This window comes from Anopheles stephensi, chromosome 2 (genome assembly GCF_013141755.1).
Source record: "Anopheles stephensi strain Indian chromosome 2, UCI_ANSTEP_V1.0, whole genome shotgun sequence".
NCBI lineage: Eukaryota > Metazoa > Arthropoda > Insecta > Diptera > Culicidae > Anopheles > Anopheles stephensi.
The window spans coordinates 36,491,530-36,516,635 of NC_050202.1; the positions used below are offsets into that span (position 1 = coordinate 36,491,530).

At 43.7% G+C, this 25,106-nt stretch overlaps 6 protein-coding genes across 19 annotated transcripts; 4 read left to right on the top strand and 2 right to left on the bottom strand.

Annotated features, from left to right (window-relative positions):
• Nucleotides 1-57: 57 nt before the first annotated feature.
• On the top strand, nucleotides 58-6,339 carry LOC118504777 (SET domain-containing protein SmydA-8-like). The gene is made up of 7 exons (XM_036039709.1): nucleotides 58-4,145; nucleotides 4,220-4,351; nucleotides 4,432-4,987; nucleotides 5,052-5,203; nucleotides 5,282-5,376; nucleotides 5,441-5,763; nucleotides 5,850-6,339. The coding sequence occupies exons 1-7, from the start codon at nucleotides 4,090-4,092 to the stop codon at nucleotides 6,069-6,071; spliced, it is 1,536 nt and encodes a 511-aa protein (XP_035895602.1). The 5' UTR covers nucleotides 58-4,089; the 3' UTR covers nucleotides 6,072-6,339.
• On the bottom strand, nucleotides 5,758-13,501 carry LOC118504780. Of its 2 annotated transcripts, none has more exons than XM_036039721.1 (4): nucleotides 13,154-13,501; nucleotides 6,673-7,468; nucleotides 6,366-6,612; nucleotides 5,758-6,300 (listed from the first exon to the last, which is right to left on the bottom strand). In XM_036039721.1, exons 2-4 carry the CDS (start codon nucleotides 7,443-7,445, stop codon nucleotides 6,076-6,078), a joined length of 1,245 nt encoding a protein of 414 aa, XP_035895614.1. In that variant the 5' UTR covers nucleotides 7,446-7,468; nucleotides 13,154-13,501; the 3' UTR covers nucleotides 5,758-6,075. The 2 variants fall into 2 exon arrangements, with proteins under 2 accessions (XP_035895614.1, XP_035895615.1); XM_036039722.1 differs by lacking the exon at nucleotides 13,154-13,501 and adding an exon at nucleotides 8,115-8,325.
• Nucleotides 8,572-12,968, top strand: LOC118504779 (kelch-like protein 20). Of its 2 annotated transcripts, none has more exons than XM_036039719.1 (2): nucleotides 8,572-10,261; nucleotides 11,573-12,968. In XM_036039719.1, exons 1-2 carry the CDS (start codon nucleotides 10,247-10,249, stop codon nucleotides 12,833-12,835), a joined length of 1,278 nt encoding a protein of 425 aa, XP_035895612.1. In that variant the 5' UTR covers nucleotides 8,572-10,246; the 3' UTR covers nucleotides 12,836-12,968. The 2 variants fall into 2 exon arrangements, with proteins under 2 accessions (XP_035895612.1, XP_035895613.1); XM_036039720.1 differs by lacking the exon at nucleotides 8,572-10,261 and adding an exon at nucleotides 10,533-10,556.
• A 92-nt stretch (nucleotides 13,502-13,593) lies between the features above and the next one.
• Nucleotides 13,594-18,472, top strand: LOC118504781 (endophilin-B1). 5 transcript variants are annotated; one of them, XM_036039723.1, is made up of 7 exons: nucleotides 13,627-13,944; nucleotides 14,034-14,467; nucleotides 14,558-14,621; nucleotides 14,892-14,927; nucleotides 15,138-15,328; nucleotides 16,705-16,876; nucleotides 16,942-18,472. In XM_036039723.1, the coding sequence occupies exons 1-7, from the start codon at nucleotides 13,867-13,869 to the stop codon at nucleotides 17,053-17,055; spliced, it is 1,089 nt and encodes a 362-aa protein (XP_035895616.1). In that variant the 5' UTR covers nucleotides 13,627-13,866; the 3' UTR covers nucleotides 17,056-18,472. The 5 variants fall into 5 exon arrangements, with proteins under 5 accessions (XP_035895620.1, XP_035895621.1, XP_035895616.1 ...); XM_036039726.1 differs by lacking the exon at nucleotides 16,942-18,472 and adding an exon at nucleotides 15,745-16,013 and having other exon boundaries at nucleotides 13,650-13,944; nucleotides 16,705-16,879; XM_036039727.1 differs by lacking the exon at nucleotides 14,892-14,927 and having other exon boundaries at nucleotides 13,594-13,944.
• An 867-nt stretch (nucleotides 18,473-19,339) lies between these two features.
• On the bottom strand, nucleotides 19,340-20,379 carry LOC118504782 (40S ribosomal protein S18). The gene is made up of 2 exons (XM_036039729.1): nucleotides 20,231-20,379; nucleotides 19,340-20,007 (listed from the first exon to the last, which is right to left on the bottom strand). Exons 1-2 carry the CDS (start codon nucleotides 20,231-20,233, stop codon nucleotides 19,552-19,554), a joined length of 459 nt encoding a protein of 152 aa, XP_035895622.1. The 5' UTR covers nucleotides 20,234-20,379; the 3' UTR covers nucleotides 19,340-19,551.
• A 109-nt stretch (nucleotides 20,380-20,488) lies between these two features.
• LOC118504778 (arginyl-tRNA--protein transferase 1) lies at nucleotides 20,489-24,590 on the top strand. 8 transcript variants are annotated; one of them, XM_036039711.1, is made up of 9 exons: nucleotides 20,489-20,602; nucleotides 20,680-20,844; nucleotides 20,945-20,997; nucleotides 21,107-21,290; nucleotides 21,377-22,062; nucleotides 22,909-23,058; nucleotides 23,644-23,804; nucleotides 23,886-24,195; nucleotides 24,271-24,584. In XM_036039711.1, exons 4-9 carry the CDS (start codon nucleotides 21,203-21,205, stop codon nucleotides 24,367-24,369), a joined length of 1,494 nt encoding a protein of 497 aa, XP_035895604.1. In that variant the 5' UTR covers nucleotides 20,489-20,602; nucleotides 20,680-20,844; nucleotides 20,945-20,997; nucleotides 21,107-21,202; the 3' UTR covers nucleotides 24,370-24,584. The 8 variants fall into 8 exon arrangements, with proteins under 8 accessions (XP_035895604.1, XP_035895611.1, XP_035895610.1 ...); XM_036039718.1 differs by lacking the exons at nucleotides 20,489-20,602; nucleotides 22,909-23,058 and adding an exon at nucleotides 22,644-22,787 and having other exon boundaries at nucleotides 20,636-20,878; nucleotides 21,107-21,129; nucleotides 21,202-21,290; XM_036039717.1 differs by lacking the exons at nucleotides 20,489-20,602; nucleotides 22,909-23,058 and adding an exon at nucleotides 22,644-22,787 and having other exon boundaries at nucleotides 20,636-20,844; nucleotides 21,107-21,129; nucleotides 21,202-21,290.
• Nucleotides 24,591-25,106: the final 516 nt, after the last annotated feature.

The window sequence follows — 25,106 nt, forward strand, 5'->3', positions numbered from 1 at the left end:
GAATTACTTTTTTTAGTACCCACCATGAAACTAATCATTATGGGTATCGTATTACTACGCGAGCATAAAGTTTTTTGAAGAAACATATTATTCCAATCGCGAATGATTTATTCAAGTTTCTACTTTTTGCTGACATAAAAAAAACACTGCAAATCAAAATTAATGTTAAATCGCTGCTCATGTTCCAAATTGCTTTTTATTTCCAGCTGTTAAATTTCCGGGTCAAAAAGGGCACAAAATTAAAACAAAATTAGCAATTTTGTTAATAGTTCAGAACTTCCACGTGCTAAGCGATAATATACACATATATTGCAAATGGTTTTGTCGTTTCAGGAAAATATTCCAAAAAGCAGATTTTTCTGGTCGATGTTTTGAACGCTACTGTTATATATTTTTTTAACCGGATTGAAAAGCCTACATTTCATTCAAGTGCTTTTCAGTTCAAGCTCAAAATTTGAAACACACCGTGCGCGTACAATTACGAGCAGTTATTCTTTTCACAATTATACAATTCTTAAGTTGTGTTTTATTTTGCTAATTTCTCACCAAAGTCCTCGCGCACGTTTGTGAGGCATTGGTCTCCAGACCTTTTTTCATTTTCTGATTTTTTGTGTTGTTTATGCTTAAAGTTTAATACAATTCTTCTGAATGATTTGTTGCAAAACAGCGGTGTAAACCAACCAAAACTCTGGCTCACCTGGCGCGTCTACCTTATCACGATCACCCGATCAGATTTCAATAGCCATCCTTGAATCTTTACGTCATGAATTTGAAACTCAGTCTAGAGCAATATCATGCTTCACCCATTTTACGATAAAAGACATACATGTAAACGATTTGTATATTATGATTGCGTTGATGTAAATGTAATAAATTTGTTTATTGCTTCTGCTGCTGTCAACACATAATGCAGGATTTGTAGGGAAAATTGTTACAAAAACCCACCGAAAATTTAATGTTTTGCATTAGTATCAGTTTCTCTCTATCGTAGGATCTAAAACAAACATTTTATTGTGTTAATTGTAAAGCTTTTTTGTTGTTGTTGCTTTTGTTGCTTCAATAACTAACAAATGGGCTGAAGAAAACGGATGGCAATTTTTTTTTCCTTCGCTACTAGTAGCACAGTTGATCATTTTAACAGACCCGCGCTTAAAACAAGAGCTAAAAGAGTGCGCACTGGAGAAGCTTTCGTTTCGTCTCTAAAGCTGTATTTCATTTCTTCTTGCAGTAACATTATAATATTTACTTAAGCTTAATCCCCCCCCCCCGCAGTCGTGCGTCGTGTGTTGGGTTGTTAATACAAAACTAGCTGCAACTAATTGTAATAGTAAATGAGTGTGAGAAATGTTACTAGAGCAGAGCGATACGATGGAAAAGAGGGAGAGAGCGAGAGGTGGCAGACGCTGAATATTCTGAAAACATACTTTTGTTACAACCATATTTGTGTAAAAATTCATAACGCTCCTAGAAAACAAGTCGGTCGATACAACAAAAACGAATGGGGGGAAATAGAACCATGCAACACGCGTTTAGTAATCGTGCAAATGGCAGACGACCATCGTTGCCTGGTGACTTACTATTGTGGTAGATGCTAGTTTTGTAAGCGCAGCGAAAATCATTTTATGATTTAAAAAAAAAGGAATGAATAGTAGGATCCCGAAAATTTAACAATTCCAAACTTTGTAAAGGCTGGCAGGCAGGCAGTTGATACGCGATAGCGAGCGATTTAATTTTAAGCGCGGACGGGATGCGAATCCCTCTGTAACCCGATGATAAAAATTGCTGCAAATGTTATATTTTACCGAAACATTGTTCTGCAGAAGAATGTGTATGTAAAACTTTTAACCTTTTGCCCATCTGCACACGGTGTACCATTGGAATATTATCTATATTACAGGGGTTTTCAATTGATAATGTAAAAGGAGCGTGGGCTCCTTAGATGAAATGGTTTCAACAATTCCTTACATCCCGCGTTTATACCTTTAAGTTACGCACTTACCCGTGCGCTACCTGCGCCGTGTAAGATATCATCGGCCTCGATTACAATATCATCTGGTAACTTCATAACTCCTGACTTCTGGGTGGCTTCCGGTGGCCAAGACGATAACGACGCCGGTCTTCACACGGCAGGACTGAGGTTCAAATCCCATCCACAGAAAGCCAGACATGGCAGGCCGAAACCTCGTGAGGTTTTAGTTAGTGCCAAGGAAGAAGAAATGCTTCATAGTAAAAGGCTTAGGTTGCGCTTACCCTGTCATCTGAAACCGTTCCCATGTCAACTAGCCGTGTTTCTCATTTCAACTAAGGAGCCTACGAAACCAATCGATGCTTTTTACATTATCAACTGAAAATCACTGAATAATTGAAACAAACAACTGTCGATCGCGGTGTACTACCACCATCCCCGCGCACTGGTGCAACTGTTTATCAGACTATCAGACAAGAATTGTTACGAAAAACAAGCCCACACACACACACGCACACAACACAAACAATAAGAGCACTTCCAGCGGTCAATCGATGCAAACTTGGAGTAAAACAATTATTTACTTTGCAAGAAAACACCACTGTTCGGCGTTGTGAAGAGAGAGTGTATCCTGCCAAAAGATGATGTCCTATCGCTTAACGTAGAACAGCGTAGCGTGTTGTGCATGTTGGGTGTAAACATCGTTTGCGACGTCGCCGAAATGCGTTGTCCAATAAAGTAGTAGTGCATTAACTAACTGTAACACATGTGTAATACGGGAAGCAAAACAAAAAACCAAACGCTAAATTCTATGACATTAGCGTGCTTTAACAACCGTGGTGTAATTGTAGTAGTCATATCCGCTTTTTTTCCGGCGGCTATGATAATTGTTGTAGGTCTTTCTTTTTCTACGTCCGCTTTGTGCTCTACCCAAGATCCTTGGGCAACAGAGTAGAGAAGGAGGAGCAGGAGGCACCGCTCCGGGATCACTTTACCGCGCGCGCGGATTCGGTTCGGTATTGGTGTCGAAATCAAATGCAACAATTAAATCTCAACGAAGCGCATAGCATTAGCGCGAACCGCGAGCGTAACTACTACTGCACACCGTGAACGTTAAATCGTGAAAGTATAAGTAACTGAGAGAGAGAGAGAGAGAGAGAGAGAGAGTAAGAGTACACACAACAATAATAAAAAGCACCGTCGTTCTCTAACTCAAAACTACAATAAAACCATCCACAGTGAAATGTGCTACTGTTTTTGTTTTATTGTTTTTTAAATAAACATATTTTTAACGACTTTAACGTGCAGTCGCGGACAGGCAAAAATTACGTTTTCCTATTTAGAAAAACAAAAGTGATTCAAATTTCATCTGGTGGACAATAGAGAGAGAGAGAGAGAAAGAGAGAGAGAGAGAGAGAGATTGTTTTAACTGACTGCTGGCAAAAAAGAAAAACAAAACCAAAATTTTGTTAAAAATCCCCTCGACAAGAATCGACAAAGCGAAACAAGCGCTCCCTTTTTGTTGTTGATTGTTGCACAACTTTGTAATGAATCGTAAGGAACTAACTATTAGCGCATATAATAATGCGCGCAATATTACGCGAAATAGCACAGAAGAAGGTAGAAATGAAAAAGAGAGTAAAATAAAATATATTTGAAAATCTAACTTTTATTTCTTTTGCTTTCCGGTTGCGCGAGATGCTTGCGTTTGATTCGCCCTCTCGACTCACTCGTATCACACACATGTTTGACCTAATCTTTAAAAATTTTAATCTTATTTTGTACGTCCCTTTTTATAATTTTACAGTTCTTTTTCTACAAAAGATCATCCAAACACCCTTGTCTGAACCTATGTTTTTATCTAGTCCTCTAACCCAACATGTTTGAGAAGAATATCGAAAATGAGTGTTTTTCGTGGTTTGCCAGCTATAAATATCCGCTGCTGACTACCACCGGGGGGAACATGGAGCATCGTCTGCCATGCGCACCACGTGAACATCGCGATCGCGCTCCGTGCGAGAAGATGAGGATCGTTGCTGCGCCCATTAGCCAACCAAGCGAAAACATCGATCAGTGTAATCTACCTACTTCTATCGAAGTAATAAAGTTTTGCCGCGACGACGATGGCAAACAGTTTTAAAAATGTGTGTGAAATTCGGAAAACGGATCAGCTAGGAAGGTGGTAGACATACTTTTGTTTCTGTTGGTTTCTCGTTAGCTAATTGAATGGTGTTGTTGGAATGATTTTGGCAGATTTCTGGTCGCTAAGCGTGACATTAAGGCTGGCGAGCTGATACTGGCGGAAGATCCGGTCGTGGTAGGGCCGTACTGGGATGCCGACATTAGTTGTCTGGGTTGCCTCCGGCCGGCCTCGAGAACGTGCAAGTGAGTACACTTGTTGGCAAACGTTAAAGGTACGTTTAATGTAATCTGTTTTCTTGCTTTTTTTGTGTGTGGTGCTTTAGAAAATGCCTAAGGGCTCCGCTTTGCCGTGACTGTACGCGGCACGATGCAGTCGAGTGCGATTTTTACGAGCATGCTTCGAATTTGAGTAAGAATTTTCTCTTCGATCACTTCAACATCATCACGCCCATACGTTGCCTTTTGCTGTACCGCAGCGATCGTACCCGGTACGATGAGTTGATGGCAATGGAGTCGCACTGTGACAGCCGCCGAGGGACCGAGATCTGGCTCATTCACGAACAGTACGTAGTGGAGCCGATGCTTGCCGAGGAAGCGTTCCAGCAGATCGACGATCTGGTTGTAACGGCGGACCTAGTGCAGCGTATCTGTGGCATACTGGACGTTAATACGTTCGAGATCCGGGGCAATATGGACAGCCAGGGCGTGCAGATGAACAATTTGGCGCGGGGGCTTTACCCGCGAACGTCGCTCATGACACACAACTGCCAAACCAACACGCTGATCGCGGTCGACGGTATGTCTAGGCTTCGGCTGTACGCATCGATTGCGATCCGGGCGGGTGAATTGCTGTACTACAACTATACTCGGGTGTTGTTCGTAAGTTATTTTTTTACAATCAATCCCTATTGGCAAATACGATGATACACTGCACCCTCTGTAGAGCACGTTCGAGAGACAGACGCATCTACGGAAAGGAAAATATTTTATCTGCACCTGCGCGCGTTGTAGTGATCCCACTGAGCTAGGTACGCATTTAAGCTCGCTCAAGTGCACCGCCTGTGGTGATGGGCTTTGTGTTTTCCATCCGCAAACGTGAGTATAGTAAAACGCGGCCAGAAAGCTTTCTAGTCTACAAAAGTTCGCTTTCCCTGTATAATCTTTACCTAGCAGACCAAAATGGGAATGCAATACCTGCGGACATCAGCTACCCCGAGAGTATGTGAACGAGGTAATGTGTGAAGCCCGAGAAGATGTTTCGAGTTGCGGTAAGAACCAGTGGCAAGTATAATTGATACAAAAAAACCAAATCTAACTACCCCTACATTTTAGCTCTTGACATACGCAACCTAGAGAAGGTGGTGGGGAAACATTCGAAAACACTCAACCCGCACCATTCGCTCGTGCTGGAAGCGAAGCAAAGCCTGGCCGGTGAGCTTCGCAGTATGTGCATGTCTTACGACCTGCAAAACGTACCGCGCCAAGCACTGAAACGCAAGCTAGAGCTATGCGAAGAGATGCTGCAGATACTGCGGGTGCTAGACCCGGGAATATCGCGCCTTACCGGCATCGCTTTGTACGAGTATCACGCAGCGCTAGTTGACCTATCCCGTCGCAACCATGACACAGGCGAGATCAAGACTCCAGAGTTACTGGTAAGGGGAAGCTTGTTTTTCTCATCTACTTTGGCACCATACTCGCGGAGTATAATCTTTACAAAAATCCTTTCCCTTTGTTACAGGAACGATTACAGCTGGCCGAAGGTGCGTTAAAGGAAGCGATCGGTATGCTAGTGTTTGAGCACCCAACCACACCGGAAGGCCATCTTACCAGGAAGGCTATGTGCGAGTTGAAAGAATTGCGCGAATACATACAGAAGGTGCAGGCCATGGAGGAAGACGAACGTACCGATCGCCAGTTTCGTGGGAAGCGCAATAGCAATGCAGGCAAGAGTAAGAAGTAGCATTTTACAGCTGCGCCACCGTCCGGTCTATGATTTCCAGCATATCGTGCAGTATGAGCGATCTGTTTCGACAGTTCGGTGGTTGACAGTGGACGCACTCCTCGAGAAGGTTGTGCAGAATGTGTGGCGCATCATCGTAAGGATCGGTTAATGATTGATCTTTACTTTTACCGTGACCGCTGTGAAGTAGTCCCGCGGCATAGTTTCCATTAAGATTTTCTAAAAGTAGCTAAAATAGTAAAGAAAAGCGAAATTGAAAACTTTTGCACGAGACAGATTATTCAAAACACTGACCTGACACGTAGCGAACAGATTCAAATCGCTACTTCGATAGCGGCAAACATCTTCCTGGACGTAGGCAAAACATCCGTTGCACTCGATTTTGCCATGCACGTGGTACGCATGCTGGGAGGAAAACGTACCAGCCAGACTGTCCAATATGATGACATTATCCAGATCCACGATGGATACACGAACGTTGCTGCTGCCGTGATCCACCTTTACGACCACGTTGTCGGGATTGATATCGGTTAGGTAGAAGCTAGGAACGAGAGCAGAGGTTGAAGTTTGTTTCATTCATTTAAGAGGAACCATTACTCACCGAAACCCGTGGATGCCCTCGGTAAAGCTGAATGCCGCTTGGATCAGCTTCGCAGCAATCAGCAGGCGGATCGCAAGCGGCTGATCGTAGTAATGCTCAAGCGTTTGTCCTTCGTAGCTTTCTATGACGGTAAATCCGATCATGTCCAGTAATTTGGGCACATACAACGACGACGTATCGTGCGTTGCGAACAGTTTGAGCAGGAGCGGCTCGACATTTGTACGGACAGCAAGCAGATTCCGGAGTGCATTATCGGTCGGATCCAGTAAGGCTAAAAACCGTTGCAACGTTTGCCCGCTGCTAGTGGTTGGGCAGAAGATACATCCTTCAATCCGTGTGTCATCCAGGATCGATTGCTGGAGGAATTGTTTCGCTTCCTCTACGCTACCATTTCGGGCCCATGTACATCTATCTGCTTTTGGTTGTTTGTACGAATCACAAAATTGTTGCAGTAGCTTTTCCATTGTGCTATCACGATTCAGATGCTTCAGCACTGCCTGATTGGTCGGTTCTCGAAACGCTCCTATCCTAGTCGTGTGAGCATTGAGCATACCGTTGATTCGATTGAACAAGCTTCCCCCGTGCAGCGTAAATAGACGATCGAGCTCATCACACCTCGGTGGAAGCGGGAAACATTCCGGGCACAATACACGACAATCGTATTGACAAACCGATGCCAATGGCCGGTCGGTAGGGATGTCGTCTTGTGGGATGCGTTGAAAAACAATCACTATGAATAGTAGCACATAGTAGAGAGTACTGTCCGTCGCCATTATGCCTTCTTTTTCACAGGAACCTTTTCAAACAGAAATAGAAATTGTCCGTCAGTATTCTTTTATGCAATAACTGAGAGATTATCTTCAGTACTGCATCGCTGTTTTTTGTATTTAAATTTGTATCACGATGATTTGCGATGACCGGGTGGTCCGATGGCCGAGGCGACAACGGCGCCGGTCATCAAACGGCTCATGTGAATGGCACCGGACGACCCAGCCCGTAAAGGCTTTTTTAAATCCTCCACATGGACAGAGGAGGCGTGGTAGACTTAAATTAAAGATGTGATGGCGTTAATGCGTCCAAAAAGGCCAAAAAATGCTAGGGTTTTGGGTTTGGGCTGCAGTTGGCACTCGATCGTGAGCGGTATGATATCAAGGACTTTTGCCTCGAATCATTCCATACGATATTAATTTACATCGTTCTGAATTGATTCAATTAAATCGTTCGAGAATTCGTTCAATTAATTCTGCATCGTTCTGTATCTAACATCCTTAAACGCATTAGAAAGTTGAACCGTTGGTGTCGATATCCAAAGAGATAACCCTCGGACCTCTCTCCTCAACTATAGGAAAGTATTACTTTCGATATCTTCGATTCAGTTGTCCATTCTCAGCTCTCTTACCATATATTTAATGATATTACTTTAAAGTGCCATGGATTCATACCCAAAGAGGTTTGTCGTTTTGAAATCTCATGTGCTTTAGTCCCTCACGATTGAAGCAGCTAGCCAAAGGATATCAAATTACATCGATCTCAAATCCTCTTTCGACCATGTTCTCCATAGTATCTGGGCTCATCCGCCGACCCTTTGAGGTCGTTCCAGCTCTGTAAAAAGCCGATCGATCGCCGATCCCACCGAGTCCATTATTTAGATAATAAATTTGACTAAGTAATTTCGATTCCTCCTATTTTTGTTTGATGTGTACAAAAACAGCGTCTATCGTTTTACTACTGTAAATAATTAAAATCCGTTTTAGGGATGATGGTAAAGGTGATAGATTAAAACGATTAAAGTGATAAATAATTGCGGTGACATTCAACAGCTCACCATAGTTTAACGCATAACTTTACTTAAGTGAGGACTCAGCTAAGTAAATAGTTAAGCCCTTTTTAGTTTATCTTCTTATTCGTTTTGGTAGGCAATTCAACCTCTATAGATTACGATTTGCCCTTTCTGGCTTCATTCACTTATGCTTCTCATAGCTAAAAATTTCTAAATCTAAATCTAAATGAAGCTAGGCATTTAGATTTCTTTAACGATAAGAAATAGGATAATTGATTATTTGTTAGTGAATTTACTTAAACCTAATTGTAGTGAGCCGTTTCCAAATTTGTAATAATTCTCGTGTCATGTACGATGGACTTGTAATTTTGTGATGCGCGCACATTGTTTCTTTAAAAATGTTTACTTTGTTCTATGAATCGAAACACACGCACACACACACTCATATAACGATATCCAAAGAGAACAGCTGATAACAATATCATTCCGTTGCAACCTACACTACGTTGAAAGCGTTCAATATTTGATTGGGAAAATCCCACCCAGATTTGTGATTAGCCCGCCCGCCCGGACAGACCATAATGCACTTAATAAACAGGTGCTCTGGGTGTATAAAACAACCGCTTTCCTGGAAAAAAAGGGTTTAAATGTTCACCCATCTCAGCACTATGTCGCTTGTAGGTCAGCCAAAATGTAAACATCAGGCAGGTGTAGTTGTGTGCAGCGCACTAGTAGTAGCAACACAGCAGCGTGTTTGATATAAAACACGGCAACAAACTCGCAAGACTTGTCTACTTCTCGCCAGACATTATTGCTAATGCTAAATGGCACAAAGTAGCTAGATAATTTTTCTTCTTTAAACTGATTTGTGCAAATTTTAAGCGATGTTACTACATTTTTATGTTTAGAGTTCATCATCTAGAGTCAGCCCCCTATTGCTGCTAGATGTGTATGCGTGTATCCTCCACGTGCCTCGCGAGTGTGCGTAGTTGGAGACGCGCTTGATTTCGTTCTATCAAGTCATCGTCGATCTCACCAACACACCGGACGGTTCTAACGCATGCTGTAGAATTATTTCTGTTTAGCTCCTACGACAGCGGAGTGCGCCGACGTCGTATTTGCGTCGTCAGCGCGGTGCAAACAGCAAGCAGCAGCAGCGGTAGAGACATAAAATCGATGCAAGTGAATCCAACCAAACCTTCGGTTGTTTCTCGTAGATTGTGTCGGTGTTGGCTGTGTGTTTAATCCTTCGCTGGCGTGTCGTAGGTAGATTGTGAAACAGAAGCAAAAAAAAAACCCTGAGTAAATCCGTCGTGCCAGAACGTGTGCCATCAGCAAAATTTCTACATACCGTTGTTGGTTGTGCGAACCGCCGATGCTCATGCAGCGCATTTGTGGGCGAGTGTAATCTGTAAACCCTGCGAGAAGTAATCGGGAGTAAAGGGTCCTTGATTATCAACTGCTGTGGCGGCTGCTCGCTGCGCACCGGGAATTGTTTATGCTGATATAATCCGGGTTTTGCAACGATTGTGTGTGATGTGAAAAATAGTTATGGGTGGCATACAGTAACGCAAATGCCTGCAACTGACTTGACGGTGACAAAGGGAAATATTACATAATAAACGCGTTGTTACTATGGTTATTCTGTGCGAATGGTTAAACCACAGCTTGTGAACAGCTATTCGGTTCCTTAAATCAATCGACGCAGTTGTTCTAGCCGGTTAAAAGCTTCTAAAGGCACAAAAGCAACAAAATTCTAGTGTAAAAAACCGAACCCGACAACGTTCCTGAAGAATGTGTTCACAACAGGTAAGCAAGCAACGTATTCATATTTGTCTAAAGAGGGCAAATTGAGGCAATGCTTGGTGGCAAAAAGAATCAACGCAGCATCCTTTGAGCCACCTCCAACACCAAGCAACATCCGTTCAAGGAACAAACCAGCTGAGGTCGAAGCATGAAGAAGCAGTAAGCAACGCTCACTGATGGAATGGAGTTCAAGTTCAAGTAGTACAGGTTTCGTTCTCTCGCTTCGTCCATTATTGCGTGAACGTGCTGCTGCTACACGGCGGCGTGTCTGTGTGTTGGCTTGCTGCAGAGTATCAAGGCAAGGTTATGCCGAGGCTTCCCATCCAGGCCAGCGGGCAGCATTCGTGTGTTTTGTGATTGAGAATACTTAACTCCGAACGGGTGGCTAAAGACAGTTAGGTGTGCGTGGTGCTTCATGTACCCCCATCTGCTGCTGCTGCTGCTGTTGCTGCCGGGCTGATGGTGATGAGTTTATGTACAGGCAACGAAACGAACGAGCAAAAAAAAACTATATCAACCTTCTTAGGGTGGTCGCGTGCTCGGGAGGCACGGCTGTTCGAACAGTGTTGCTGCTACTGACCGACGAAACCTGATCTGTTTCTGCGCGAGTAAAAAAAATGTATCGCGCTTGGACAATGACCTGACAGGCATTGGCTGGCTTGTGTGCAGTAAAATGATATAATTTAATATTGGTATCTTCATTTTCTTCCCCTTTCGTTCCATATACCAACGGTTAAATCAACTTCACTAGCTTCTAGCCACACTAGATCAGAAAGCCAGTCAGACAGTCAGTGCTTGCTGTGAGAAGCGCCGGTACTGATGAGTTACGATTCACGAGCTTCCGTGTTTTATACACCCTTTTTTGAGCATCCTCGAAATTGCGCAAACTTAGAAAAAAAGGCTTTTATCGCGAAAAGCAAATAATCGGATTTACCAGCAACAATATAACACTTAACTTAAAGGCACTTCTGATCAAGTGTTCTCACTCATTCCGTTCAAGGGTCATTAGGAATCTTCTCATATCCCTTGGTCTATAATGTTCGCGTGGCAGAGATTTTGAGATACTTCAATTTTACTGCCCTTTGAATTGTTTAGGGCCTTCTGGATGCTTCAAAGTGCGCAACGTGCAGTGCATACCAGGGTGCAAGATTATCCATGTGCTTACTACCAATTTGCACACATTATTATCAACCTCAAGATAGCAAGTAACAAGCTATCTTTTACTGATCTACGATATGATAAGATATAGTGGTGCTACATTCGGGAAACATTTGTTTGATAATGATCTCTTTTCCTTATCTTGTTTCCGTCTAGGTTGCATCGAACATTGAAACCATGGCGAAGGAACCACAACCGACTGATTTTGACCAACGGTTCAACGAGTGGCGCAAGAAGAAACATCTAGTCGATTGCTCCTTCCGAGTAGGCGAAGACGTTTACCATGGCCACAAGCTCATCCTGTCGGCGGCCAGCCCAGTTTTCGAGGCGATGTTTTACGGAGCGCTTGCCGAAAAGCAGACGGTCAAAATAGCAGATATCAAGTCGCTGGTGTTTGAGCGTATGCTTGACTATATCTACGTCGGAACGATCGATTTCGAGAGTGTACAAAATATCGAAGAGCTGCTCGAGCTGTACTACTGTGCGGAAAAGTATATGATCGATAGTTTGCACGAGAAGTGCGTGAGCTATTTTGGCAAGAACATCAAGCCGAACAACGTGCTGAAAATACTCGACATAGCGTATCGGATGAACTTGGACGATATTATATACTCGTGCATGTGCGTGTTGAAACACTTCTTTTCGTCCGGGATGAGCTTGAGCAACATCATACTGGAGCGAAACCATCACCTGTCGAAAAACTGTGTCGATCTCATACTGGAGGATAACTTCGAGGTGAAGGACAACATCATCTGCATGATACGGGCCTGGTGCATTACCGAATGCGAACAGAATCGGCTCGAAATCAACAGGGACAGCATGAAAACCGTGCTGCAGGATATTGAGCTACCGGACACACTGAAGGACACGATCGTCGGATGTAGCTTTACCAATTTTACGCCCATCGCGGGCGACAAATCGGGATGGATACCGGTCCAGCGCATTCATTACAAAGCTGTCCGGCCGCTGATCATTGGCGATGAGATGGACTTTGAAGCGAACATTACCACCAACCGATTTATAGTGATCAAATCGATAAACATTAACAGCCGGCTTCTGCCGCAGCTTAAGGTAACCGATGTGCGGCAAGAAACGTACACCGAAAAGCTGACGGTTGAAATTTCCGCCAAACACAGCAATGATCGACAGAAGATCTACCAGAAGGAGCACCTTATCTGTGATGTAGCGTTCAACGATTGCCTGCAACTGAGCTTGACCGAACAAATTGTACTCTTTCCCGATGTGACGTACATGGTTCGACTCAAATGGGACGCCAACAGCCTAGGGTACGAGTACCCGCGCTCCATCCTTTCCGCGTACGGCAAGTCCAAGCAGTTGCTGGTGAACTTTAACGAAAATATTTATCTGCAAAGCTCGGGCAGTATACTGAACGGAGTGGTATGCGCGCTTTACAAGTGATTTACGATACGGTTGTTAGGTGCAAGAGCACGGCACCTTTACTGCGCTACAGTACTGAACAACAATGACAAAAAATAAAATCTCCACATGGAATGTATGGAATGAATGTGCTTCGTGTCCTCATCAAGCTATGTTTGGTGTTTGTTTTCATGTGCGGTATTTTTTATTTATAATTTCACATGTCACATTTATATGTTCACATGTGCGGTATGTTTCCAATAATATAAATCCGTCGGGCACGTCAAGAACAATCAACGCCATTTGGAACACATGCGAGAAGTGTAGGACATTAGCAATAAACTGAATTATCATACTCACAAATTGTAATTACACGAGTAAGCGGTAATACGGCGAGGAGAAAAGACACCGGACACTCTTTCTGCTGCTTCTATTGTTTCTGCAGTTTGCGCCACTTTCGATGATTTCACACGAACCTCAATGGTAAACAAATAGCTGTCACCGACGAATACATGCTGCCCAAGGTGCATACAGTACAGTGTGCTTCACAACGAGTGTACGAGTGTGAAAAGCATGGCCAGAACAATTAGTATCAAATAAAACTTTGAGGTGATGAAGCTATTGCGATGTGGTACAAAGTGGAGGGAAACAATTTAGATATAAAAGGCCCGAAAAACCTTAAAAAAAACTGATTTGTTTCGATTTTTCGCATCGCACAACGCAGTTGAGATATCGTCTGTGGTAGTCCCGAACAGTGTAAACGAAGCCTAGATTGGAGATCCCACTTTGCCCATCACCCTAGTGGCGCTACCTTTCGCTTACACACCTTGCGAAAATCAATAACAAATGTCACAACTTTTCATTGCAAAATAACAAAGAAAAATCGAACTGCACACTTTTACCATTCGCGCTGTGCTTGGCATAAAAACAAGTAAATGCCGTCAAGCTAGATGTTTGTTAAGTGATTATTTCGAACAAGCGTGGTCACTAGTGATATTTGTTTATCGAGTAATTGCATCACCTATTGGCCGAGCAGCACACGCGAAACGTGTGAGAGTCCCCCTGGTCCCAACATGAATATCAAAATGCCGGATTTTGATATGAAGAAGTTTGTAAAAGGTGCTGGTTCTACGCTGTCGCGAGTAGTGCAGGTAGGAAAATTGAACAACGTTAGTCGGGCACGACCAACCTTAGTTACAAGGTGCATTTCATTGCTATCTATTTCGTTGCTGTATCGTAGCTGACCGAAGAGAAACTTGGAACGTCGGAGAAAACCGAGATGGATGCCCGCTTCGAGCACCTGAGCGAACGCTCCGACTCCGCGAAGCTGTGGACGGAAAAGATCATGCGTGATACGGAGGCAGCGCTCATACCGAATCCGGCCAATCGAATGGAAGATTTTATATTTGAGAAAATCGAAAAACAAAAACCCAAACGCCTGAGCAATCTGGAGTACCTGGGCCTGGATATGATCGAAGGTGGCGGTGAGTTTGGGCAGGATGGTCCGTACGGAAGTGCACTGATCAAGGTGGGGCAGGCGGAACAGAAGCTCGGGTCTTGCGAACGTGATTTCATCGGTTCTGCTGGGGTGTGTTACATTCAGCCGTTGAAAAAATTCTTAGAAGGTGAAATGAAAACCATCACCAAAGAGAAGGGCGTGCTGGAGAGTAAACGGTAAGTCGGAGGAAGGTCGATATTTAACATTGATTGCCTATGTATGTTGATACGTTTTATCCTGCGTTTTTTTTCTCTCCTTTTTGTCAGCCTGGATTTGGACGCATGCAAAAATCGGGTCCGCAAAGCGCGCAGCATGATTGGCCAGCAAGCGGTAAGGAATGTTTGTCTGTTTGCCGTACTGTGTTCCCGTTCTATATGATATGATATGCGACAATTTGCGATCACGTGCTGTTGTTTTATCTTGATAAAATTAAAATCCTATCAAATTTCTCATATCGTACCATTTGGTAAAGATTTGCAAAGTAGAGCGATAGACTGCAATTGGAAGTGGTGCTGGAGAAAGTTCCATCACCCGCCACTGTATTGCCGTGTAACGTCAACTAATTTGAACATTTTCTCAATTCGCAATTCAAACGTTCAGAAGGATGGGATATCGCCAGAAGTGACATTAGAACAGGTACAGTTCTTGTAGTGACTCCTTGTGCCATGCCTAGTAAATAGGAGCGAGCGCGAAAGTACGTTAGGCTTTTATGATTTCATTTTCGGTTCAATTTTAATTTTGTGCATTAGTATGCCGACTTTATTTTTGCTATCTCAGACGCATGCATATTCCAAGTCCAAGAAGTGAATCGCACGAACTGAAACTATAGTACGCTCTTCGTTTTAGGCCGAACGTGATCTGCGAGTGGCACAGTCCGAGTTTGACCGGCAGGCCGAAATAACGAAGCTACTGCTGGAAGGAATCAGCACCACGCAGGCTACCCATCTGCGCTACCTGCACTCATTCGTTGAAGCGCAGGTGCGATATTATGGCCAGTGCAATAAAATCATGTCCGACTTGCAGCGGGAACTGGTCAGGTAAGCTGGCACAGGTACACACACAGGCACACTCACACAGCAGTAGCAGAGTAGTATTAACGACAGAGGTCGTCGATGTGAGACGGCTAATCATCGATTGGCCAAACCAAAAATCCGTTGGCTGGTTGTGGATTTGTCGTCTCTTTATTTGTTCTATACTTTGCGATGTTCCGTCAGTTGTTAAACGTCTGATTGTTTGTTAAAGTCCCTTGTGCGCGTGTACACACACAGTGTCGTGACGCCATGTAATTGTCTAGTTGTTGCTGTTGTCCCTATCTTACTATTATCTCTATCTTTTCTTTCTCTTTATCTTGTTATTTTCTCTCCGTCTGCCTACTCTTTGCACCATTCTTTAAAAAAAAACTTGTATAAAAATGAATTTCCTCTTCCATACCACCTCCCCGCTCCTCCAAAAGCATGCGCCCTCCAACGCCACGATTAAGAGTAAACAGTGAGGATGTTGATCTTACGTGTGGACCGCCCTACTTAAGCAAATTCCAAACACAAGACAGCTCACAACACTACCAACAGACAATCACTTTGCATCCCGCTGCCCTCGCGGCGTCCGCCGGGAAGCCGCCCGTTAGCATATCACCCGAAACTTACCCTATCGTGGATGACAGCGTCATAGCGGCCCTGGTCGCCGATAGTGATCCAAATGACATATCCGTGCTTTAATTTTTTTGTACGTACTGTATCCTCTACTTCTTTCACAAAACTCTTTAGGCTCACCTAAATATTCGACACTGTTGCAATTTTTTGTTTTCTATTTACCATCTACCCCCTCAACCACGTATGGCATACTTTGCTCCTCTGAACAATTGCAAGCAGCGTGCGAACATCCTTTCTCGCTATCTCTAGCAGCAGCCATGCTTACTGTGATGTGGATTCTGTACATACGCATATGTTAGGGCACTTTGGCGTGAGGTCCCGTATCTAGTGCAACAAACGCTTAACATTCCCAGTAGTATTAAGTTAATGGAGGGATATAGATAAGTCGTACTGCACTTTAACAAACAAAAACTGTTGTAAACTTGTTATATTATTTATTTGTTTTTAAGTCATTTTTACTGTCTTTTTTATCGATAACGTGCCGCTCGTTGCCATGTTTCGGGTGGGTCACCCGGTCTTTGTGGTGTGCATCGCATATAATTTTCTGGAACTTGATTCCTTTCCATTTAGCTGTTTAGTGGTTTTGTTTGTGTAGCTGTCTGTTGTCTCTCTGTATCACACTGTATCTGTAACTGTTTCTCTCTTACCGCGCGCGAAAACGTGCTCTGTTGGCGGGACGGTTTTGTGGGACGGATTTGGAACTGATGTACAAAAAAAAACTAAAACTAAAAAAATCATACACCTGATTCGTGTACGGTGTTTAGTCTTGGTGGCCCGCAGCCTTACGTTCCGGTGTCTGGATACGAGGAGGACGATGCGCTTGCCGGGCGGGTAAACAACATTGATTTGGGCGCCAACGCAGGATACCGGCGCGCTCGCGTACTGTGCTCGTACGACGCCAAAGACGGCACCGAACTGAATCTCACATCGAACGAGGCAAGTATGGGTTGTGTCCTGCACAGGCACGGAATTTAATACATTCCCCCTCTACTCTTTCGTAGGTTATATTTGTCTGCGAGTGTAACCCACCAAACAGTGATTACATGAATGGAAAGCAGGGGCTGCTTAAGGGACTTGTACCAAAAGCGTTCCTCGAGATGCTAGACGACGATTAAATTATATAAGCTTGTCGCTGGAATTGAGTTAACATTTGCCACGACATGTATGGGCGGTTTTGTTTTGTGTCTTAAGCCAGGCAAGCGTCACATTGCTTTGTTTTGCTAGTTATTGGTAGGTTAAAAATTGTTCTCTTGCCAACGCTTTTGTCAATGACATTGATTTATCGATTAACACCCGAACATGAATTTATAGCACGTTGTAACGAGTGTAAGGAGTTGAGTGAGAGTTGGTGATATACGTAAGAAGTAGGAAGATTTTCTTGATTTGTTAGTTCTCCGTTTCGCAGATTGATTTTCCAAATGTTGGTTGTGTTACGTTCATGTTGCATGTGAAGGCTCTTGTGTACCGTCGTGCAAGTCCGTGCACTAATCTCCATATACAAACATAAGTACGCTAGCTGTAACGGTTTTCCTAATTCTGTTTTACTCATCAACGAATCTAGGAACAGGAAAATCTCCATCTAAGTACGCTCATGGAGCGCATGCTACGAATGCTAAAATATGCTCAGTTGTTGTTTCCGCCCTAAGCTTCCCACTTACATTTAATCTTAAAAATATGAGTGTGTGTTTGTGTGCGCGTGCGTGTGTGGTCAATTATTAGGAGACAATTTACATTACCTTTTGAAGCATACTCAACCGTTTAACCAAAGCGAGGTTAGTTGTCTGTCCGAAGACGCTTTTCCTAGTTAATAATGCATTCCTTTTAACGATCGATCAACGACAAAACGAGAGCGGCCTGGGAAGAGTTCAGTACCGGGTCGAAATCGAACCTTTAAAATGAACATTTGCTTGAATCGTTGTTACGAGGAGCGTTAGAATATTCATCAACCAACAAAATTTATCAACCAGCGTTGTGCACCGTTTGGAACAATCTAAACAAACAAACAAAAGAAATACTCCTCTATTAGCACAGCTAACCAATTCTTCCACCCTTTTTACCAACGAAACCCGTTGCACGTATAGTCTCGCTTCACGAATTCAAAACCTACTCAATAATCTTACCAGAAGCTAATTTACATAACAATTGTTGCTACTTGGAGGTAAAACACTACGCTCTTAAGGGTAAGGTGCGAGATAATAAACAATTTCGCGTGTCGCCGCGTTAGATTGTAAGCAGGAAAAAGACGTTACTGTGGCCGAGGATAACAAACAAAACAAACAACACACAAGTTTGGGCGAAGATCGAAATGCGCTTTACACAATAAAAACCGTAGGATATGAATAAAGTCAATTTCGCGATTGATATTATTGTTGACATATTAGGTATATTTATGCGTGTTGGATTGGATGGTGGTGGTGCCGACTGGCCGCTACACAACACAGACATACATTGCAAAGTTACTAATTGATAACAATAAAGGAAAGTTATGCATAACATAATTCATGTTTAAATAAAGCGAACGATAAACAATGATCCATCCCGTTGTGTTGCATGAGACCACAGTCGAGTGATGTCTGCAGTAGTTAATTTTAAAGGAAAGTCTGTGAAACATTTTATATTTTAAAAATTGTAATAATTGGGTGGTTTTCAAAATCCATCTGAAGGTAGCAGGTTTAGCAAGGTTAAACCATGCAATCTTGATCGTCAGTTGGTCTCACCGTAGCGCCCGACCGTAGTTCGACCAACAGACGGTGATTGACTCGTCAAGTTCGGTGAAGTACGGTTTGATGACCCCAAACGCACAGCTAGTAGAGACTTCGTGCGAATTGGCCTTATGAATTGGAAATGTTGGAGTTGTCTGGAATGTGTATCGATCGTAGACCGAAGCCTCCAAGTCTCAGGGGTATATCTGTTTTTCCACATCGGGAGATTGTGGATCATTCCGAAAACCCAACGGATGTGTGCTCCCGGAGGAGAGTCCTCCCGGCAGGACCATTCTTGCGATCATAAAAAGGACAAATTACTTGCTCAGAATGGTGCTCGCAAAGCACATCTTTTTGGATCAATGTGGTGATGATGTATGATGTTTGACTCAATCCCGACCTAAGGGCCCTTTGGCTTAACATTTCTGATCCATACAATGCTATTATTTTAGTCATACAACGCGAGACAGAGAGAGCTTAGAGTATCCACAAATTACAACTTCTTGGATGCAAAAGATATACTACAAAGGGAGGAATTCACCGAAGGATCTCCAAGTACATGATTTCCAATCGAGCAGGATCCTATCTCTTAGCAACCGAGTTTCTGTTCACTCATACAAACAACACTATCATTCGGATGTAGTGGTAACTAACACACTTCTGAATGCCTCTAGCATAAACAAATATCACACACCACTTTACAATATGTTTTCCGTAAGAACCATTTATTGGAAAGCACATCTCACATCAGAACGTTCCGATGTGCCACAACACCCACCAACACAACGGTTCCTACCTTTTTTCGCACATCGCACAACGTTTGTTTTAAACCGCCTCCTCCCCCTCCCACCCCTTCACACAACACACACCGCGAAGGATTGGAAAGTAACCGTCCGTTCACTTGGGTGCTTACTTCTTCTTGGACACACCGACCGTACGACCACGGCGACCGGTGGTCTTGGTGTGTTGACCACGGACACGCAGACCCCAGTAGTGACGCATGCCACGGTGAGCGTGGATACGCTTCAGCCGCTCCAAATCTTCACGGAGCTTCGAGTCGATGTTGGACGACGTCAGCTGCATGAATTTACCGTCGACGATATCCTTCTGTCTGTTGAGGAACCAGTCCGGGATTTTGTACTGCCGAGGGTTCGAGATGATGGTGATAATCTTTTCCACCTCCTCGTCGGAACACTCGCCGGCACGCTTGAACGGGTCGACATCGGCCTTCTTCAGGACGACGTGGGCATACCGACGACCGACACCCTTGATGGCGGTCAGTGCGGTCGGGACCGTACGCTTACCATCGATGTTGGTGCTGAGCACACGGAGAATGTGCTGGAATTTCTCTGGAATCACGAGCGACTAAAACGACCAGAACAAGATTTGCATTAGTTGCAGATGAGCAAAGAAAATGCCGCGCCGCTTGTGGTCGTAGTGATGTCAACACTGGCGGCTGTGCGCGAAACAATTCACTGTGGTGTGTTATTCGCTACTTCAACTATGCAACCAACAGCATATTCATGAAAACACACACGAACTGTTTAGCGCACTACACAGAAATTAGCCGAAAGAGGATGTTAATTACCATTTTCAATCGTATTTGTCCAGCGATGCAGAATGTGCCTGCTTACAAATGGCCGAGTACACCGGAAAAGAGAGAAAGAGCGAGAGAGCGAAAGCGAAACCGAGCCAAAAGCTGTCATCGATATTTCCGGTACTGTGAAGTTAGTTTGACAGCAGTGCGTTTGAATCGAAACGAAGTGTACGTTTTAAACGTCAATGCGGGATGAAATGCTTCGGTCGCGTGGATGACGTAAATGTAAAATATTTTACCTGATTTTAGGCAGCTTTAGCTTGGCAAATGAGTTAGAGAAATTGTTGGCGGCAAATTTTTCATTTTTTTCACTAAATACCTTATAGCACTTTGCTAAACTTGAAAAACGTTGGATGTTCTCTGGTTTGTTTACCTGCAGCTGGGTATACATCTCTTTCTTAGCTGACTTTTTTCTCGCTTCATTGTTGTTGCCATTGTAGCACAGATGCAATACGATGACCACAATGTAATGCGCATTCTTGGTTTGCAGCACTATGTGGAGAGTTGTTTAAATAGAGTAGATCCAGAGTGCAATCAGCATAGCGGAAAGGATGTGTGATGCGTGGTTCTAGATGGGACTGAAGTTGTCCTGCTATAGTTATTAGGTACGTGACCTAGTGTTTTCTACCTACCCAGTTGGTATGCATTAACCTAGAAAATAGTGTGTTATTTCCCAGATTGATGGTATTCTTTTACGTTTTTCAGGTGGCCAGGAAGCAATTACTTCAATTGCAGATAAAAACAGATCTCTCCCCGAGGTAAGAATGAGATTCCGCGGTGCCGTTCGCGGAACGTAAACTCGTAAGAAAAACAAACAAGGAGCAGTGAACGCGTAGCTATTACTCACACTTTTTCCTCTTTTTTCAGTACGAAACGACCTTGTACGGAAAGTAAGTGACAGCCACTAAAAACAAAAACCATAAAACCCTTTGACTCCACTTGAAACTTTCCGCAAACTGCAGAATGTCGTTTTCGGTAGTAGAATTCTACGGACAAAACTCTCGCTATGCATGCGGATATTGTAAGCAGTCGAACTCATGCTACTCGAACGGTAAGCCAAAATGACCATTAGGCCCTAGACTTGTTGTTTATCGCAAGCTGCTGCTTCCGATTTACCGTACCGACATTGTTTTGCAGGTATGTGGGCCCACAGGCTAACCTGCCAGGATTACCAAGAGCTGATTGATCGTGGGTGGCGCCGTTCCGGGTGTTACTGCTACAAACCGGTGATGGACGTCACCTGCTGTCCATCGTACACGATCAAGTGTGATGCATTGAACTTTAGTCTGAACAAATCGCATAAAAAGATTCTCAAACGTCTGCACAAGTTCTTGCGTGATGGAAAACGGGACCCAACGGACACGACTGGTGCGCTTGGAACGAGCGAGGAAGACTCAACCGAAGATAATGAATCGTTCGAACATATGGAAGTACCGTCCATGGAACCGCATCCTGTAGATCAGGATGTGATGGACGTGATGGAGCTGGGTGAAGCCAACCCCAAGCACGATCGGCCGTCGGAGCATACTGTTGAAAGTGAGTCGGGTGGTTCGAATGTGCCCAAGCACGCCGCCTCGGCCATCGAAAATTTTCCAAAGCACTCAACCGAATCAAATATTACTAATCAGCCAAAGAAAGCAAAGCTTATGCGCATTGAACGGAAGCGCGAAAAATTGCAGAAAAAAGGGTTGTCCGATGCGGAGATCGAAAACATGATGAAATCCAGCAAAGGCAGCAGTAGCAGCAAATCGCCGAAGAAAACGCTGGAAGAATTTCTGGCCGAATGTCCACAGGAAAGCGATAAACCAGCGCACCGTTTAAAGGTGAGCAGTAGTGATGGGTCGGTCATACGACTCTTGACACGGATCGACCCGGGAGTCGAGATCGTTGCCATAGGAATCGTGTGCGACCCGTGGGGGCAACGAGTTTGGGTGGACCCGTAACGGTTTCGGGAAGACCGATGGATTAGACCAAACTCGTTGAACTTTCGGGTCGACTCGAACTCTCTGCTTCCCCGGGTCCACCCGACCTCGTTGCACCGACCGTTTGCTTTGCTGAATCTACAACCCGAACACGTTGGAACTACGGTTACGACCCGAACGATACCGGGTCGCTTATGGATGGCTCCGACCCGATCGGTTCGGTTCGATCCGCCCATCACTATTGAATGGGAATCAAGTTCGTGACTCGTGAAACCTGTGGGTTCAACGAGGTCGGGTCGCAGAAAATATGCGACTCGGGCGCATATGCATGAGTTCTGCGTATTATTGATATCCCACGGGTGCAAGAGGTCCAGTAAATCCATCAAACGAGTTACACCATTAAATCGACCCGTATTCGTTGCCGGTCGATCACACCCATCACTAGCCACCTCTGGATGCCTTTTTATTTATTTATTTTGCAGGTAAAATATATACCCGCCAGCGATGGTGCCACCGCGACCACATTCAATCTGTACAGCATTTACCAACAAAGCATTCATAACGATCCTGCGTCTAAACTGAAGATGGACCGCTTCAAGCGATTCCTCGTGAAATCCCCGCTCAAGGTAAATGCTCTCTGGCAGGATGGTTTTAATTTAGTTTTTCTTCTTTTTTCTTTCCACCTTCCACCACTGAATCACAAAAAAAAAACAAAACAAAAAACCGAAAAATAAACACCCGCAATAGATCGTGACGCTTCCCACTGCTGGAGCTAAGTTTAAAGAGAGCTTGCATGATTCGTACGCTCTGTACCGAAAGTATCAGACGGCCATTCACAATGATCCGCCCGGTGCGATCGAAGAGTATCTGGACTTTTTGGTGAAATCGCCATTGAAGGTACATTTTGTCTTTACTTTGCACGCTTTTTGTTTCTTATAGAACGATGCTAATAATATTCCATCATAGCTGTACTTCTCCTTCATTGGCTGTTGTGTTGTCGACTTTGTTTGTTTGTTTTTCCGTTGCGCGAATGAGTTGATAACTGTGTTAATGTGTAGAACGAAGCTAAAAGAAAAAAAAAAGATTTATTTTTATAATTTCAGTATGACGGCTTAACGCCGTAATTAAAAAAAAAAACGATTTTATTAGGATAAATTTAAAAAAATCCATCATGTGCAAAAGCGTAATAGTGAAAAATGTTATTATATCTGTATAAAACGTTTGTAATAGCGAAGTATGATCCTAAGTGAGCGTGTACAAGGCAGGCCACTGTTTTACTTTAATTTCCTAAGGATTGACAATCCACACGGATTGGGAATTGTGTAATTGTGCAGTTAGATAAGATGCATTCTATGTGTCCATGTTAAGTGTAACAGAGCGTAATTACAATTTTATGATTAAAACCCTCATATGCATATTTAAACTCGGAAGGCAGCGACTGGTAAAGTGTATTCTCTGGTTTCCCTCCCCCCGATTCCGCAGGGCGCACAAGGATACGGAAGCTTTCATCAACAGTATTGGCTGGACGATCGTCTGATTGCCGTCGGTGTGATTGACGTGCTACCGAACTGTGTCAGCTCGGTGTACTTTTTCTACGATCCTGAATTCAAATTTCTATCGCTTGGCACCTATAGCTCGTTGCGGTAAATTATACATTCCTGAAAACTATAAACTTCTCCTTACTTAATGTTTTCCCTTCCCTTAATGCCCTCCTCCCCATCCAGAGAGATTGCCTACACGCGATCGCTACACAGTAAATATCCTAACATTAAAAGTTACTACATGGGATTTTACATCCACTCTTGCCCGAAGATGCGTTACAAAAGTAACCTTCAGCCATCGTACTTGCTGTGTCCGGAGACGTACACATGGCACCCGCTAGATAAAACCGTTTTAGCGAAACTCGACGCGCACAAGTACAGTCGGCTAAACGATGATGCCGAGGCGCAGGATGCAAACCACACGACTGAGCAGGATGTGAAAGAAACGCTGGTGCTTACGGGCAGATCCTACACAACGTATGCTGAGTATTTGGTAAGTGAATTGCCGACCATCTGCAAATTGCGCTTAATTTGTTTTAACCCCGTTTTTTTTTCTTTTTTTTGTTAGACGATGGTGGACGCGGACGAGGATGTACCTTCGATGGCCGAATACGCTCGGTTGGTTGGTAAAAGTTGTGCGAAAAAAATGATGCTATACAAAATTTAAAGAGCTGGTGAAGTGGTGTGTGTGTGTGTGGAACAATGAGCAACATGTTCCTTAAAACCATTACATCGTCGTGTGTTGCAGTTACTAAAACGTATCGTGGATCACTGTTTGATGTGTTAAACCACTGAATGTCAGTTGTCTATGAATCATTGTTTGAATGCATTAAAGATTAATGTGAGCTTTAGATTGAGTGAAACCTCAATCCAGAAGAATAAGCAAAACACAATCAAGATAATTGCTTCAGTTTTTGATGACATGGTAAGTGTATGCAGCAGTAGGATTTTAGAATTTTATCCTCCTTACAATGGTTAAAATCAGATGTCAGGAGAAGATCAGATGTGATCGTTCAACCATCGAAGCTCAGTGGTGCAAACCGCAAGGGCCTTTCTCCATAAGTCGGTCCTCGGGATACGCTGATGATATAGACATAATTGGTTCGAAGCTCTCGTATGCAGTAGAAGCTTATGGCTAGGATGATATGGTTAAATCGAGCGGAGGGAGCAAGGTGAGCTAGTGCATGCTCCCCATGTTATGTTTGTCTGTTTAATGATACTTTAAACACCTAGGATGTCTAAAGTCCTCCAACGACACAGGGGAGGGGTGAAGGAGAGGCACCCGGCAGGCTACGCTCAACAACAAATCTACGGAAAGTAACAAATTTATTTCGAATACAGACCCACGCTACGTAAAAAGAATAACGACAAGCAACTTGGGGCAAGGAACTGGTGATCCCTACA